Source organism: Rhipicephalus sanguineus, chromosome 3 (genome assembly GCF_013339695.2).
Source record: "Rhipicephalus sanguineus isolate Rsan-2018 chromosome 3, BIME_Rsan_1.4, whole genome shotgun sequence".
NCBI classification, from domain to species: Eukaryota; Metazoa; Arthropoda; class Arachnida; order Ixodida; family Ixodidae; genus Rhipicephalus; species Rhipicephalus sanguineus.
The window spans coordinates 138,266,212-138,281,690 of NC_051178.1; the positions used below are offsets into that span (position 1 = coordinate 138,266,212).

The window sequence follows — 15,479 nt, forward strand, 5'->3', positions numbered from 1 at the left end:
ACCCGCGTTAACTTTCTGTCAACACGTTTCATCCTCGCATTTGCATCCGTCCCTCTCATCTAGCCTGCGCACATCCGGCATACAGGCACCAACTCCCTACTGAACACTCTTCCTGCCTTTTCGCACTCTTTCTGCGTCTGTAACGAATAACGTTAGCCGTAGCGGAAAGTTCAGCCGTAGCGGAAAGCTCGCGATGGCATTCGCATTTCGAAACGCGTGAGCCAGTAAATAGAGCGTTTGTAATTTACCTTCCGTACGGGCACCCCGCGGGAGGATTTAGAGCCCAGGTCTTTGGAGAGGACACACGTGGGCAGCGTGTCAAGGCCGCGCGCAGTACACTCACGTCCCGGCTGAATGTAGCGGCCGAACAGTTCCGAGTTTATGGTTCCCCTTGCGGGCTCGCTAATTATAGCATGTCATGCATCTTGTTGGCACGCCACAAGTGTTCCGTGAAAGCAAGCATAAGTCGTTAACGGGGTTTTATGATGGCTGTAGGCACGCCATAGCTACGTCAGCTACGTGAGCGCGCTGATGAATGTGATCCTCAAAGCGAGCTCTCTGTTCGTCAGGAGTAAAAACCCCCTATATATGTCGGTCGAACACGTGTGAATGCCACGTATAAATAAACGTAGCAACCGCGCATGCCAGCGCATGTAAACAAGCGTCTGTTTAGCCTCTGCTCTCTGGGAACCGGGAAGTGCCATGCATTCTTGTAGCTCAAAACAGCAGCAACGGCAACATGGAAGGAATGTGAAAATGTCTATATTTGCAGCGCGGCAGCCGTGGTTTATATATGGGCGGTCTTTCGTAACCCTATACGTGAAGGCGCGCGTGACTTCTTTTGCAGCGAGGCTGCATGTGCCGAAGGAAAGCGGATGTCCGCAGACAGGTTTTTGTCCCTACAGCGCAGGTATGCGCCAGAGAAATTGGACAAGCCCCACTTAATACCCACCACCGCTCCACTAAAAATGAGGAAGCGGGCAAGAACGTACGTGCCACACAAATTGGGGCAAACGTCACTACTCACCATTGGTCCACTCGGTGACGGGAAACGTAGAATGCGGCAAAAAGACGGGTGTCGCTCAAATGGCTCCTGAAGACCGTGCACGAAACGCCAAGCGCATGCGGCAAGCCTGACAAGGCGACGCATATTGCGCCAAAAAGGCGCATGCTGCTCGAATAGAAAACTTCAAAGGAGCATGCGCTGAATTCAAAATGGAATTCCTGCCCCTTTCTGTACATGTCCTGAAAATTGTGCGCCTTTATGTGCCCTTCTTCAAAATTCAGTGTCGCGCTAGCAGCTTCCCTGGTCAACATCTTCACAGACTGGGAATGACTCGGTAAAAAAGCGCGTCCGCCTCTTTCAACTTCGGTGGTCAACCGTCTCTACAGTGGGTGAGGGCGGCGATTATTTTCGCTTTGTTTTCGGCGTGATTCCAGTATGGCCGTCGCGCAAGGAAGTTCGCTCAAGTTTCCTTTAGGCGCACGAAAAAAAGGCTCGTTGAAGAATTCCCGCTCGCAAAGCGAAGTGAGAGATTCCTTTCAATGGTACCTGCCTAAGACATCTCGCGTTAACTAGAATAAAGGAGTTGGAGTTACGATATTTCAAGAAGGACTTGTTCTGTTTGATTTGGCCAAGACTATAGAGTTATCAGTTAATGAGATCTAGGTCTTCCTTAAGGCTCCTCACTCGCCGCGGTGATCTTGTGGTCATGGTGCTGATTCATATAAAAATGGTCACTGATTTATATAAAGATCAGTGACCGAATCATTGCTCTATTTTTTAAATGCGAATGTATTTCTTAGTCGGGCTATGTAAGGCATTCGGCGTTGTCCGCGCGCCTCTCCGCTCTCACTCCCTCTCCCATAGCAACAGCTGTGGGCGCGCGCGCTTATCCTCGCCCCTAGCAACCGGAGCAGGTGGTGCGGGCGGAGTAGCGGAGAGTGAGTGGAGAGGAGGAGCGCGCTCTGGCGTGTGAGGGCGCTCGCATCGTGGGAGCTCGGCGGAGCTCCCGCGTGTGTGGAGAGAGTGTAGGAGAGGGTAGGTGCAGTGCTTCGCCGCTCCTTCTCTCACCGTTCGCTCTCTCTCCTCCCTGCGCCACCACCTCAATGCAGTGCGTTTGAAACGCGTTTGTAGCGTTTGTGCTGCCTTGGCACAGCCTGAAAACAGCGTGTTCTAAACGCGTTTGTGCTGCATTGAAGGCGGTGGCAACATCCCTGAGGTGATTACGAACGCACGTAGGAAGCGTTCGTTGAAAGAGGCGCCCAAAAGGGAGACACTTGAGCGCGTCGATGTGTCCAGCTTTACGCCATTAAAATTACTACGCCGTTTACTCTCGGCGCAAAAAATGCATTCGCATTTCCTCACGATTCCCTTCGGGGAGGTGGGGGCCTTTTTGTTCCTCTGTAGACAACGCAGAAAAGCACTGGTCAGAAGAAACGTCCGTATTCTTGTCGCCACTGCCAGTCTTGCCTTTCATACGTGAAAGACATGGTAACTCGAAGGCGTGTACCAGCTGGTATCGTTCGTCTAAGAATGTGCGAGTGAAACCAAGTGGAGGAGGAGGTTACTACTGGAGTCGTGGCATATACAGAGGACCCACTCAAAATATCAACCGTTCACTCGGAACTCTCCCCCCGGTGTATGCGCATGGGCTACGCTCCTCGATAATGCGTGGGGTCGTTAACCGCCGCGAGAGTGCCTTAAAGAGGCCGCTGCCAAGCCGCCGCAGTCCCCCCTGAGGAAGGAACCGAGCTGGTTCCGAAACGTCGGGTTTTTACGTGTCTTCGTAACTTTGGTTGGAGAATAAATATCAGTTATCTCAGGCATTATGATGTTCGGCACGAATTTTCTGCTATAAACACAACGACGAACCTGGAATACCTGCACATGGAAGCAGGTAGCTATAAAAGGCCTAAATATCCTAACGAATTTTTTTTTTACTTAGATGTGAGGTAATATTTCATTTATGCTCCACGTTATTCGCAGTGTTATGTTTTTTTAAGCAGTTTAATATATATTCATTATAATTAGTTTTCGCGCGTTTTCCCGCGATGTCGCCATTGGCGCTGCCATCGACATCGTTGCCGCCATGCTGACTAGAATTTGACGCACATGCGAGGTTCAGGAGCCAATAAAGGCTACTTGTTCCGAGCGCGGTGTCGTGCGTTGCAGGTCACGTGTTGTGTTGTGATTGCCAGGGCCATATATGCGAAGGCTTGGCGGCTTGATGCGTGCCGCCTTCTTGCGCACCGTGTTATGGAGGTCGCGTGACTGTGCAGACGGCTTCCTTCGTGCCTTGCTCGGAGGCCACGTGATGTACCGAGGGTTTCAAGTGAAGGTACAGGATTCGAAACTGCCGAGTTGCTTCGCGCTGTCTTCACAAAGGCCTCTGTTTTGCGATGAACGTAATAATATGCTGATATTTAGAGACGCGCAGCATTTCTGAAATTGCAGACAGAGCAGCGGCAGGGGAAGTCCACCGCAGGATAAGCACCTTACCTGCTACCTGCTGCTGCTACCTGCTGGCGACGCTCTCAACATATTGACGGCGAGCGTTCATTGTCGACAATTCCATTCTGTTCACGTTCGTTTGGCGTGCGCAACATCACGATCGTTATTGCTTAATTAGTGCGCGAAGTTTTCCTACAATACGTACAGCACATAGACGTAGCAAGTTTAAATTTATGTAAGGTCCTCGTCTGATATCTTTATGAATTCTTTGCTTCACGATGCAGCGACTTCTTCGATTCAATGTCAGTTCCACTGTTTGATAAGGAAGTTCTATATAGCTTCTCAGTTTTTTGTGTAACGTTTTCTGCACAACGCATAACAAGTTTGTTATGTAACAATTTTTGACAACTCTTACGTTCGACCGAAACGATAAAAAATAACTCTCAAAAAGCTTTTGATGGGAAGCTTTGGAAAAAAGAACAGAATAAAAGAAAGCTATGACAATGTAGGTGGTGAGGCAAAGGATTAGAAGGATTTGCTCTGTGGAGAATCTTTACGGTGCCATGCACACGTAAACGAGTTTTCTGAACCAGCAAATAGTAAGATGCAAAAAATTTTGAAGAAAAAAAAATCAAATATGTATGTCTACTGGCTTTTGTGAAAGTCGACGTGCACTTTTGTATTTGTGATTAAAAAAAAGCAGAACTAGTGCTGCCTTGTTTAGACCTTTTGATGGCCGACTTTCCATTTAATAATGCGCTGCATTTGTGCGTTATATGGGGAAGCGAGGGAGATTTTTCGCATGACATCGCACACTGGAAGTCTTAACGTTTCATTCCTGCATGAATTGGAACGGTGCCAGATTTTTAAGAAAATGTGTAAGGTTGTTTTTTAAAGGTAGTTTCTTTTTTCAATCACGTTGGACGGGCATTATCCCGACACATTTTCTTCTTTCTCGGTACAAGTACGTGGCGTTGCGATGTTTTTCAGTCTCTGCAACAGAGCAAGAGACAATATTTTGCAGCGGAAACCTGTCCACCCATGCGAACATCACAGTGACGTGCGCGTTTGAGTACTGTTACGTAACGTTGCGTACTGCTATATAGACTACATGACTGGGTAGGCGCTGCGTGTCATCGCCTTCGGAGGATCATTATTTCGTCGCCATCACATTTTTTTTTACGTAAAGCTACGTTCATCTATACTGCGCCTACCAACGGCCTTCGCTGCCAGATCGGTTGCGTCATTTTAGCTGGCCAATGGGAAGCGACTGCTGCGTGAAGTTCAAGCGTACGTCACCGTAATTTTCACGTGAGCGTTCCGTTACCCTCTGCAAAAATATCGGTCCATTGGGTAATAGGCCTCTTAAGATGACGTCGAAGAAGCGCTTAATATCCGTTACATATCGGCAATTTTACATTCGACACATGATCGCTGCTGTCATGGGCTGTTAAAAGAAAGTTTTCTTATTTTTGTATGTCGCGATGTGAATTAATAAGGTCATGAAACCTCGAATGCATCAACTCAACCGTATTCGTGCGTATGCATCTGCCTTATCACTGTTCGTTGAGTTGTCTAGGAAACAAAACGGCAAGGTTAACAGCCCAATACGACGGAAACGAAACCCATCCGAAAACTAGACCGTTCATGCTATGAATACTCGAGCACGTGAAGCGACTAGTACTCGATAGATACTGGAAACGGGAGGTTTTTCTTTTACCAACAAGTAAATGCTGAATTGTACAAATGTAGAAAGTTCCATCTGATTTTGCAAGCGCTGCCGTACCGCCACACGAGCTACATTTTTGATAACGGAACCCGAGGGTACAGTTGCAGTTATCTGTTACCTTCGTTGAACAGTTCATCAAGACTTCTTCTCATCTTGCTTATACCGCCATGTCTATCGTCATTACGAGCCGCCCCGATGCAAACACGCCACTTACGTAAGCCGTGCAGCCAGCTATTGACTGCATGAGTCGCCACCCTATCGCATTACAAGCGGCGGCGCGCCAGACTGAACGCGCCCTTCTATCATATATGGCCGTTTTCAGAGTACAGCAGTCACGGAGGTGCGCAAGCGAGCATGATCGCTTGCTATTTTTCGTAACTCTTGGGCTTTGTCTGGGACGCGGAGAAAACGGGTATACGTAACAGGAAGTCAAAACAATTGCAAAAACTTCTTACGCTAAAGCTGTTCGCGACAAAAACTTTTAGCCAATCCTGACGCTGGACACATCGTTATGAAGGCTGCTGGACAATGGAAACAAAGGTTTAGGTACGAGAAGCAACGTGAACTCAGTCCCAGAAGCGGCTCTTTAAGTTGTTACTTAGAACGCTGTACAAGAGTGGCCGAAAGATGAAAGAAAGGAAAGGCAAGGAGGTTAAGCAAGACAAATATCCGGTTTGCTAAATGCACTAGGTAGTGCAGGAAGGGACTGGGACGATAAGAAGAAGAAATATAAAGATAGAAAGAGAGCATGTACGCACTATTACTGTTATTGAAAGCACAGGATGGCACCAGCCAGTGCAACAGTCGTTCATGCAGATTTGCTGTTCGTAAGAACTGAAATAACGCAGTCGTAGCCCTCTGGGACAACACCTTGTAAAGTCAGTATTCAAAAATAATTTCTTTTTACAATGATCTTTCGTGCGCGAGCACTAGCAAAGTCGCGAGCGTTTGTCTCTATGTATCGAGGCCAGTCACGTAAAACTTGTTCAAGTGAATGCAGAGTACTGTGTAAAGACTATTCCCAGCCTTAGCCGACGAAGTAGGGTAGCACAGCGGTGTTAGAGTTCGCTTGCCTCAGCAGAGTTTCGCCCTTAGTTTAGTTATTATGGTCTTTACAAGTTACGCAGTCAAGCAGAATACAAAGAGTGGTGTGGCCTTCTCCACACAAGAGAAAAAACAAGCAATTTGTAGCCTATTTATAGAATGCTTCGCCATATTACAAAACCATTTTGGTAAATTAGCTGGGACGCTTTCTATATCAGCACAGATATCGGTCAAACGATCGCCGACTGTTCATGCCATGGCACGCGAAAAAAGAGAAAGTCGTCTTAGGCAACTTTGGAAAACATATTAGTTAAGGTTAAGTAAATGACATTGCCGTTTCTGTACAAACGGGCATCTTTTATGTGGTGCTGTGTTACGGAAACTGCATTAAAATTTGTCGTTACGTCGAATTTTAGAAAACACATAATGTGGAATGTTTATTTTCTGCGTTTAACATCTGCAACAAGCAATCTTGCGGAAACCTAAGAGTGTTTGGAACGATGGCATTGGTTTTGGTTGTGGAGAAGTTCCTGATAGCCACTAAAAAAATAACAACCTTCAATTGAGCATGCACAGTCCCTCTTGTTGCGTATCACTTTCACAAATGCCTTGAGCCATATTAGGAAAATATTGTCCCTTATCCGCGAAATCCTCGCTCTGAGGTTCCACATGCAAGACAAATTAAAATGTAAGTCTCTCGAGTAAACAATGCTCGTAATTATGCTATGCAAAGTAGAATTATACAGAATGTACACCCGCGTTCAATATGACTTGTAACACGGCAGCCGGTGGCCTTACAAGCCCGTGGCCTCGCAAGCCGTGGCCTCCGCAATTAAACACCGTTCTCTCACTTTCGGATTATCCCAAATGAGAGAATATCGCTTAGTTGTGCAAATAACAGCAATTTGGGGCCGTGCTCAATGTTTGAGCTTGTGAGGCCATGCACTACCATGTTGCAGGTCATATTAGGCGCGATTGTACATACACAGGGACCGCTAGAACACACCTTCGTCGCATGTGTTTTAAGACACTCTTAACGTTCTTACGCGGAACGAATAACAAGTACGACGCACCCTGTTTTTTTTTTTGGGTCCTTTTTCGTAGAATGTATAAAAATCGAAACCAAGCGCAAGGATGTCGAGAATAAGCGCGTAAGCATAACGCTGTCCAACAGACGCCGATTGAGTCCAGCCACAGTGCAGCAGTTCGCCGGCATTTCGCGCAAAAGGAATGGGTTCACGACAAACTTCTGCCCGAATACGATTCAGAGTTCGCCGTAGTGACCGTCCGTGAGTGGCGACCAGAGTAAGTGAAGGTCACTGTTGCCGTCTTCGCGACGCCGCTGTCGGAGCGTGCGATCCAGCGGCGGAGGCAGGGAACACGCTTCAGCAAAGATCTCAACGTGCGTCGTCCTCCGCGTCTGTGACTCTTTTGGAAATACAGAAAAATGTACGGGTTGATGGCGCTGTTAGAAGCCGAAATGACTCCCGAAAGGGCTACCACGTTGGCGTTCAATATGTCAGGGTTGCCGAAAGCAAGAATGACTTCCTGGACCATATAGGGCACGTTGGTCACGAGGAAGGCACCGAACACGACGGCGGTCATCTTGAGCGTCTTAATCTGCACAAAAGGAAAAAAAAAAAGAGCAAGAGTGGAGTCAAAACAGTTTGAAGAAGATTACTACGCAAACGCTGGCAAGCAGAGTAAGCGTACTGACATTTTTAATAAGCATAGAAAGGTCTAGACTGCAAACTTCTAGCACTTTGTGTTCAAACTCAATGCACCTCCTTGTTCATTATGTGTTATTAGGCGTTGTTCTCCACTTAAACCAAGAGCAAGCCTTCACCTCCTCGGATTCCACGATAGGAGAGCGCGGCATTTTGCCGTTGGCGATCGGGCACAAATATTGCGCCCGACTTCAGAGCCGTATGGGTAAAAAAAGTCAGACTTCTAAGGATAGTAGATCGAGCTATGGGGAGCACCAATTAACGCACAGAATAAAGAAGAAGAAGAAGAAGAAGAAGAAGAAGAAGAAGAAGAAGAAGAAGAAGAAGAAGAAGAAGAAGAAGAAGTGCTGTGCTTGTCTCGTCGCGAGTACTGTCATAGCGCACTGTACAAACAGCTCACTGGACTCAGACTATCGCATCAATCAGGAGTGTTTGATTTACAGACGTTGGCAGGCCTTATCTGCGTCAGGCTAAAACCAAGCGATGTGACTCAATCACGTTTCATCGACACCTCCTCGACATTGTCTTCACTCCGCGTTGATTATTCAAAGCGTCCGAAGCTCCGTAGAACGTGATTAATAACCATAATGGCTGCGCAGGACGCGAATCGCCGTGTTTACAGGCATTGAAGTAAATGTTACCGTAACGCGGTATCGTAAGCGTCATCCGTAATTCGGCACCCGACGGAGGGGTATTACGCGGTTTGGTCGAGGAGTACCGAACGGGACCTTAGACTTATTTAAAAGCTCTATGTTACGTCGTTACTGTGTCACGTTGTTTCTAATGCAATAGCGGTAATGAGGCTGTGTCACAGAAAATGCGGTGTCGGCATCGGCGGCATTGCCCATGACCATAAGCGAAACTGAAAAGAATAAAAATCAGTGCTCTAGCCGGAATCGAAACCAGGCATGCTGCGTGGCAGCCAAGTGTTTTACGACAAAGCCACGCCAGTCCTTGAAACTGCTTCGGAAAAAACACTATACAGGCGTCATTTCGGGCGGGGAGTCGCGTTAACAAACCTAATATTGCGCGGTGGAAGCGTGAAATTGCACCAGTCGTCACACCACCTAAATTGCATAACGTGTGAGTAGTGTGCAGCTGCCCACCCATTAAAAAGGGGTCCGTAATAATTCATCAACGTAATAACCATAATCGACATCTATATCAATAAACTGCGCAGCTACATAGGTGCGCACATTGCTTCACAGTTGCGTTGTTGGCACTTCGCTGCTTCGAAAAATGGTGAATAATGGCGTAACTTCGCAACTGTACTTGAAGTAGGCGCCCTGGGAGAGTTTACAACGGAAAATGCCTCGCGCACAGACGTTCTTTTGCTCGGGACACGTTTGAGGTGCCCATCGAGAAGCGAAAGAGAAGGCGATGTTAACGGGGCCCGAAACGCTTCAATCTGAAGTGCGAAGCGCAAGCGTCCTCTCATTTTCTTTTTTTGTGTTCTCGTAGAATGTTTTTAAAAAGTCCATCCATGACAGTCCTTCTGACAGACTCCATCAAGAAAGGGAGGAGCATTTTGCAACAGCGCCTTTGCATCGTCAGCGAAAGCTCGGCTGCTCCTCTCCCGCCTTCCCTCCAGAAGAATAAAAACGCACATGTAGGAGAAAGTGTCAAAATAGAATAAAGCTATTCGCTTTAAACGAACAGTGGAAGCGAAAGCAAAGGAAGCGAACTGAATTTCTCAGCATGATGCTTGCGGTGCTCTATTCAACAGGCCTAAGACGGTGGCTGTATCCGCGTTCAATATCTTGTGTATTTGTGTAAATGTACACCGAACCTAGTCAATACGAGCGTTTGTCAGCGTCACCCACAACCACAGATAGCAGCGGAGGTAAAGTACAGTTACGAACACGCTTGTAGCTTGGAGTAAGCTACAGAAAAGCCAGACCAAGTTGTCCAGGTCTGTTAGTATGCACCGCTTCGAGACGCGAAGAATTCAGCGCTGATTACGCTATGAACTTATAAACAAATATCAGGAAAGATGAGAGGCTGCATTTCTTATTAGATTTATGTCGCTTTTTTTTTTTAAATCTCGCAGGCTGAATTCGGGACGCGGATGCTTGTTCGCGGTTACTGCGAAATGGTAACCACGGACGAAGATTGAATCCCCATTGCCTTTTCATTTGTCTACCATTCCAGAGCGAGAGATGTTGTTCCATCGCTATTCTTTTGTTATGCCACGAAGTATAAGCGCAACACCCCAAATGACGTGCGCGAAATGGCGCGGCCGTCTGAAGATGACTCGATTGGATGAACTGTACTTTCACATTAATAACAACACGCGGTCCGCTCACACGCCAACGCACACACGTACCCACGTACTTTATCATTCCGTCTGAATCCAAAATAGAAAGAAAAGATAGAGGCAGCTACAGTGAGCGAGATCCATATATAGAAATACCTGAGGGCAAGGTGGCTTCGGGTAAAGAACGTTCAGCCCATTTCACTCGCTAAATTATAAGTGACAAAGCGAACACTCATAGAGCTTTCCACTGGAGAGAAAACCACCTCGCCGTCGCATGGACCCACTGAAATTTCTAAAAATACTTGCTGGGATGAAACGTAGTTGCACTGAAGCAACGTCGCCTATGCTCCGTTCATTTTGCATATATCGCTGAATTCACACGCGGAGGTGCTGAATTTTCCACTGCTAATGAAGAATGAATATGGACGTCAAGGTTTGTTAAAGCTAGGGCTATTTCGTTGAAAGCCTTCGTGAAAAGCGCGTCAGAACGTTCAGTAAGGTGAAATTGGTGAATTCAACTCGATGCAATCTCGAAAATTGAATTCAGGACACGGGCAAAAACTTCAATCAACCTTGTACGCTGCTTGCTGTTGAGCTGGTTCTTGGGTAACCATATTTTTTCGCGCTGCAGAATTTATAGAAATGGAGTATCCGAGGTGATAAAAACCTCAACCTCTCCACAGCAAGCCGGTTATAACATAACATAAGATAAGATAAGATAACATAACATAACATAACATAACATAACATAACATAACATAACATAACATAACATAACATAACATAACATAACATATAACATAACATAACATAACACACCAGAACATAACATGACAGCTATTTTACGAATAACTTCAACGCTGTCGGTGGACCTCGTGACTTCCGTCTTTTCATCGTCATCCCAGTTGTTCCTTACCGGTGCTACCTCGAACAACAGACAAGTTCGACTTGGTTTCATCATCTAAGGCTGTCGAGAATAGCAATGCACTCCATAAACGTGGTACGGGGAAGCGTTTCAAAGGAAACTATCGCTCTTCAGCATTCGCGAAAGGGTAGCGTACCTTTTAGAAATATTTTCGAAATCGACATATAACCAAGAGTCGCGAAATAGTTTTAGAGCAATAAATTCGTTGATGTCATTTGGCTCACAGACGAAGTGTCTGAACTGTGATTTTCGACGAAAACAAGCCCCTTGTTTTCCTCGAAAATCACAGTTCACTGGCGAAAAGTGGGATCCGGCCATAATCCCCAGTTAGTCATCATTTCCAGCCTCTTGTACGTCCATTCGATTTTCCCCTGCTTCTCGGATGATTAAGTGAGAAAACCTGCTACGCTATAGAACTACCTCGCGCTCTCTGTCGTGGAGCAGAAAAACAAGTTAGCTGGAAAATAAAAGAACGAAAATGCAAGAAAATAGGGGCAAATATAAACGCAGTTATCAAGAGTTCGAGCACTCACATCCGAGCGTTTCGAGTGACAGTTTAGCACAGTTTCTCGAACGGTTGGCCGCTGCTTTCACAACAGTGTTTCTACAAACGTCGGCGAAAAAGATGCTTAAACAAAAGATATCCTTAAATAACGTATGAGCTCTGGTATGACGAAAGTGACTTCTGAAAAACTTATTGGAAATGGCTTTGCAACAGGGCGACTAGACACGTACGGACTAAAGGAAAAGGGCGGAAACAACACACGGCGCTCGCCGTCAACCGAAGTTTACTACAGGGAGACGACCAGTTCATAAAGAACAACAGTCATATGGTCTGTTAGCCTCTACATGTTTCCCGACTTTGTTTTTTCGTGTCTAGACGCGCTGTTGCAGCCATAAATCAATACAACCTCCATCGATTTTCTGTCATATTTTATATGGCTGTCAATGTTGCTTTTAGCCAAGACTTCACCACTGACATTTATATGACATGTTGGCACATCCAAGGTGCTGAGCGCTCAACGTTAAACACAAGAAAGTCGCAAGAGAGTTTACGAAACGTTGTTACCGTGCAACATGGTTGAATACTAAGGAAGGAAAGAAGGAGCATGAGAGAGAGAGGGAAGGCAGGGATGTTAACCATTCCCGAAAAAAATGTATGCTATCCTAGACTAGGGAAATGCATAGGGGAGTTTGAAAGTGAGAGGTACCGAGAAAGTGAGAGAGAGAGAGAGAGCGAAAGAGAGGGGTAACACACACAAGGTCTACGAGTGTAAGAGCGAAGAAAACACAAATGCTTAAAGGCCAACTCCAGCGATTTTTTGACCATGTTGAAGCAATGGTGTTTTTACGTTCCTGAAACGCTCCTGTCAGGGGACCGATAGTATAAATACTCGGGAAATTAGAAATTAATTTTAAATAAGAAAGAAAGCGCAACAACGAAACCGAAACCCAACCGAGCAATACTTTCTTGGCGTGACGTGTAAGAGGCCAAAAACCGGAAATCCTGCAAAGCACGCCGGTCCCGTCAGCGCGGAGTATGAAAGCTGCGAAATCCGCGGAGAGCAGACGCTCAGCGGAAAGGTGACCACGCCGCACCATCCGTACCCTATCTGGGACTGACTGTGCCCTGTGCACAAGCTCCTCGGGGCTGTCTGACAATGACAGCTGCGATTCGAACGCATTTGGAAGTCATCTAGAATCGCCATTCCTCTTCGATGAAGTGGAATACACTTGTTCATGTACAGGGTTTGTCCTAAAAATAATGTCGACGACTAAACTGTAAAGCGTCTATGCCTCACAACAGGCTAAGATCACTTGATATTGGTGGATGGGGAAGTTAACTTACGCGCATGTAGTCGCACTGTCGTATGCTACCATTTGGAGAGTAGGGAGTTCCGTGAAACTCGTTTTCATTTCCGTGCGAGCCACAATGCAGCGCTCGTTGGAACAAAGGATTGCCATCAAGTTTTGTGTGAAACTCGACAAGTCCGAAGTGGAAACTTTTCCTATGATAAAGACCTTTGATGATAATTGTTAGTCATAACGTCAAGCGACGAAGCCCGCGTTGGACGACCGTCAACGACCGTCACCGATGGCAACGCGCTAGTCCACACCGCCTTTGTCTTGAACCGCCTCCTTGTCGATTCAAAGGTGTCAAGGTTCCCCCAGCTGCCCTGCAGTCCTGACATGGCTCCTCCAAACTTCCTTTTGTTTCCGCGCTAAACTCCCACGAAAGGACATTTTTTTTTTCGGAGCAGTTGACAAAGTCAAAGAAGCTTGCACCAAGGCTTTAAAGGACATTCCGGAGCATGATGCCTTCGATGTCTGGAAATCTCACTGGAAGCGCTGTATCGCCGCAGGAGAAGCCTATTTTGAAACCTTTATTGTGTTGTACTGATCTGATCAATACATCCTTTTTAATCGAGTCATTGACATCACTTTTGGGACACACCCTGTATGTGCTTGCCTGGTTGCGCTCTGCACCGCCAGATGGCACCACCTGTGCAGGCCGCTCATGCTCAAGTTTGTGGATGCCGCGATAAGGTAGAATGCTAACGCTAAGAAGTTTGCGTACACACTAAAACTTTTAATAATGCATGTTGCTGGGCGAGTCGGTCGTACATAATGAAACAAGGTGCTGCGCAAAGGAAACACGGACAAGGAAGTGAACGAAGACGGGCGCAAACTCGCGACTGAATTTTATTGAACAACAAAACGCACATTTATACGTCACAAATCGCAAAATCATCTATGCGCATGCGAGGAACCTGCTTTCATTATCGTACAACGTTATGGAGGTATCACTGACGCAAATGTCTCTTTTTTTCTTGATGAAGAAAGCCTCGGCAAGCTCACGTGCCAACTGGTTCCGACTACGCCTCAAGATTTTTGTTGTTGCCAGCAAAGGCTGGCACGGTTTGTCACAGGCAGCCGACGGGCTGTGTCGGCTGCCTGTGACAAAACGTGCCGCAGCAAGCGAATTTTATTGAGATCCGTTAACTCACAAAATCGCCGTAGTTGGCAAGCCCACGTGAGCTTGAACGATACCGTTCAAGCTCACGTGGGCTTGAGGGCGGGAACGCGCAAACGCAGATATATTAGAGCACCTCAAGTTTTCATCAATAGCCGCTTTTGGTTCTGCTGTTACCGGTTATGCTTATTTCTCTTTAATGGTTTATAGGCAACAATTCTATATAAGACCTCATCACTGGACATACGTGCTGTTATCGAGGGTTGAACGCTTACTTCATGCCATTTTTGGAGAGTTATTGCACACTGACGCCGGTAGAAATATGTGTCTCGAATGTTTCATTTTCAAGGAGGTTATATACTATTTCTTCTGGAGTGGAGGTGGCGCCCCCGTAAGTGAAGCCGGTCGCCGCCATATTGCAAAAGGAAAAACTCGGAAGCAGACGACGGAGTGCGCTCCGCTGCCCCGCCGTCGCAGTTGTCTTTGGGGACGGTGGCATGCTCTGGTAAAGCAGTTAAACATTTTACGAGGCCATGGTGACTTCGTGCGTCGCTTATGGCTGCACAAATCGCAATAAGAAGACGCCTGGGATCACTTTTCACGTGTAAGTGTCCTCACTTCGTTCGCTGACGATTGTCTGTTTTTCCGTGCATGCTGTTAAACTGGAAACAATTTTAAAGGTGCGCATACATGTAATACATGCGTACAGTTGTATAGACGAAAATTTTACGCTTTAAATGTTCGCTGACACGACGTTGTACGTGATTTTTAAGTGTATGCACGAAGTACCAAATAATGGGGTGCAGTCTATAGCTGGACGTACCGAGCATTATTGGTACGAGTAGGAAGTCTGAACGCCCTTAGAATTCCGAGCTTTCTGGTGTTTTCTTGCAAGTCAAGACTGACGGCGTGCATGCATATTTATCCGGTGCATGGATATCGAATTTGATGCATGTTTATCGAGGAATTGGCAAACACAACATTCCGTGACGTGATTATCCGTGTTACATGTTTCCAAAATACTGCGCGCAGCGTTCTACCTGGGCACGTGCTGGTCGAAGAAGTGGTTAGAGAGCTAAGGACGGTGACCACCTCTGACCACCTCTGCTCCATGTAAAACAAGTTTATCTCTAAAATAAGGTGCCGCCCGTTTCATGGCCGATCCCCCGCGATGGGTTGCGCCAGGTTGCCAAGGACCGACCGACCGACCGACCGACCGACCGACCGACCGACCGACCGACCGACCGACCGACCGACCGACCGACCGACCACCCACCCACCTCTTCGACAGAACGGGGCAGACGACCAGGCCAGACGGCCTGGCAGTGTACCTACAATTTTTCCTGCTTTCCCAGCGCATCTACAAAAG

General features: G+C 46.8%; 1 protein-coding gene across 2 annotated transcripts in view; it reads right to left on the reverse strand.

Moving 5' to 3' along the window:
• LOC119385109 (arg8-vasotocin receptor-like) overlaps positions 1 to 15,479 on the reverse strand; it is a 94,077-nt gene that overhangs the window by 46,322 nt on the left and 32,276 nt on the right. Inside the window, exon 3 of one of the 2 annotated variants that reach the window (XM_037652645.2) lies at positions 7,294 to 7,847. The exons of the other annotated variant lie outside the window; for it this stretch is intronic. Within the exon in view, the coding sequence (XP_037508573.1) occupies positions 7,464 to 7,847 (384 nt within the window). The 3' untranslated portion in view covers positions 7,294 to 7,463. Of the gene's footprint in view, positions 1 to 7,293; positions 7,848 to 15,479 lie in introns of those variants that run through there. 2 annotated transcript variants of the gene reach the window in all.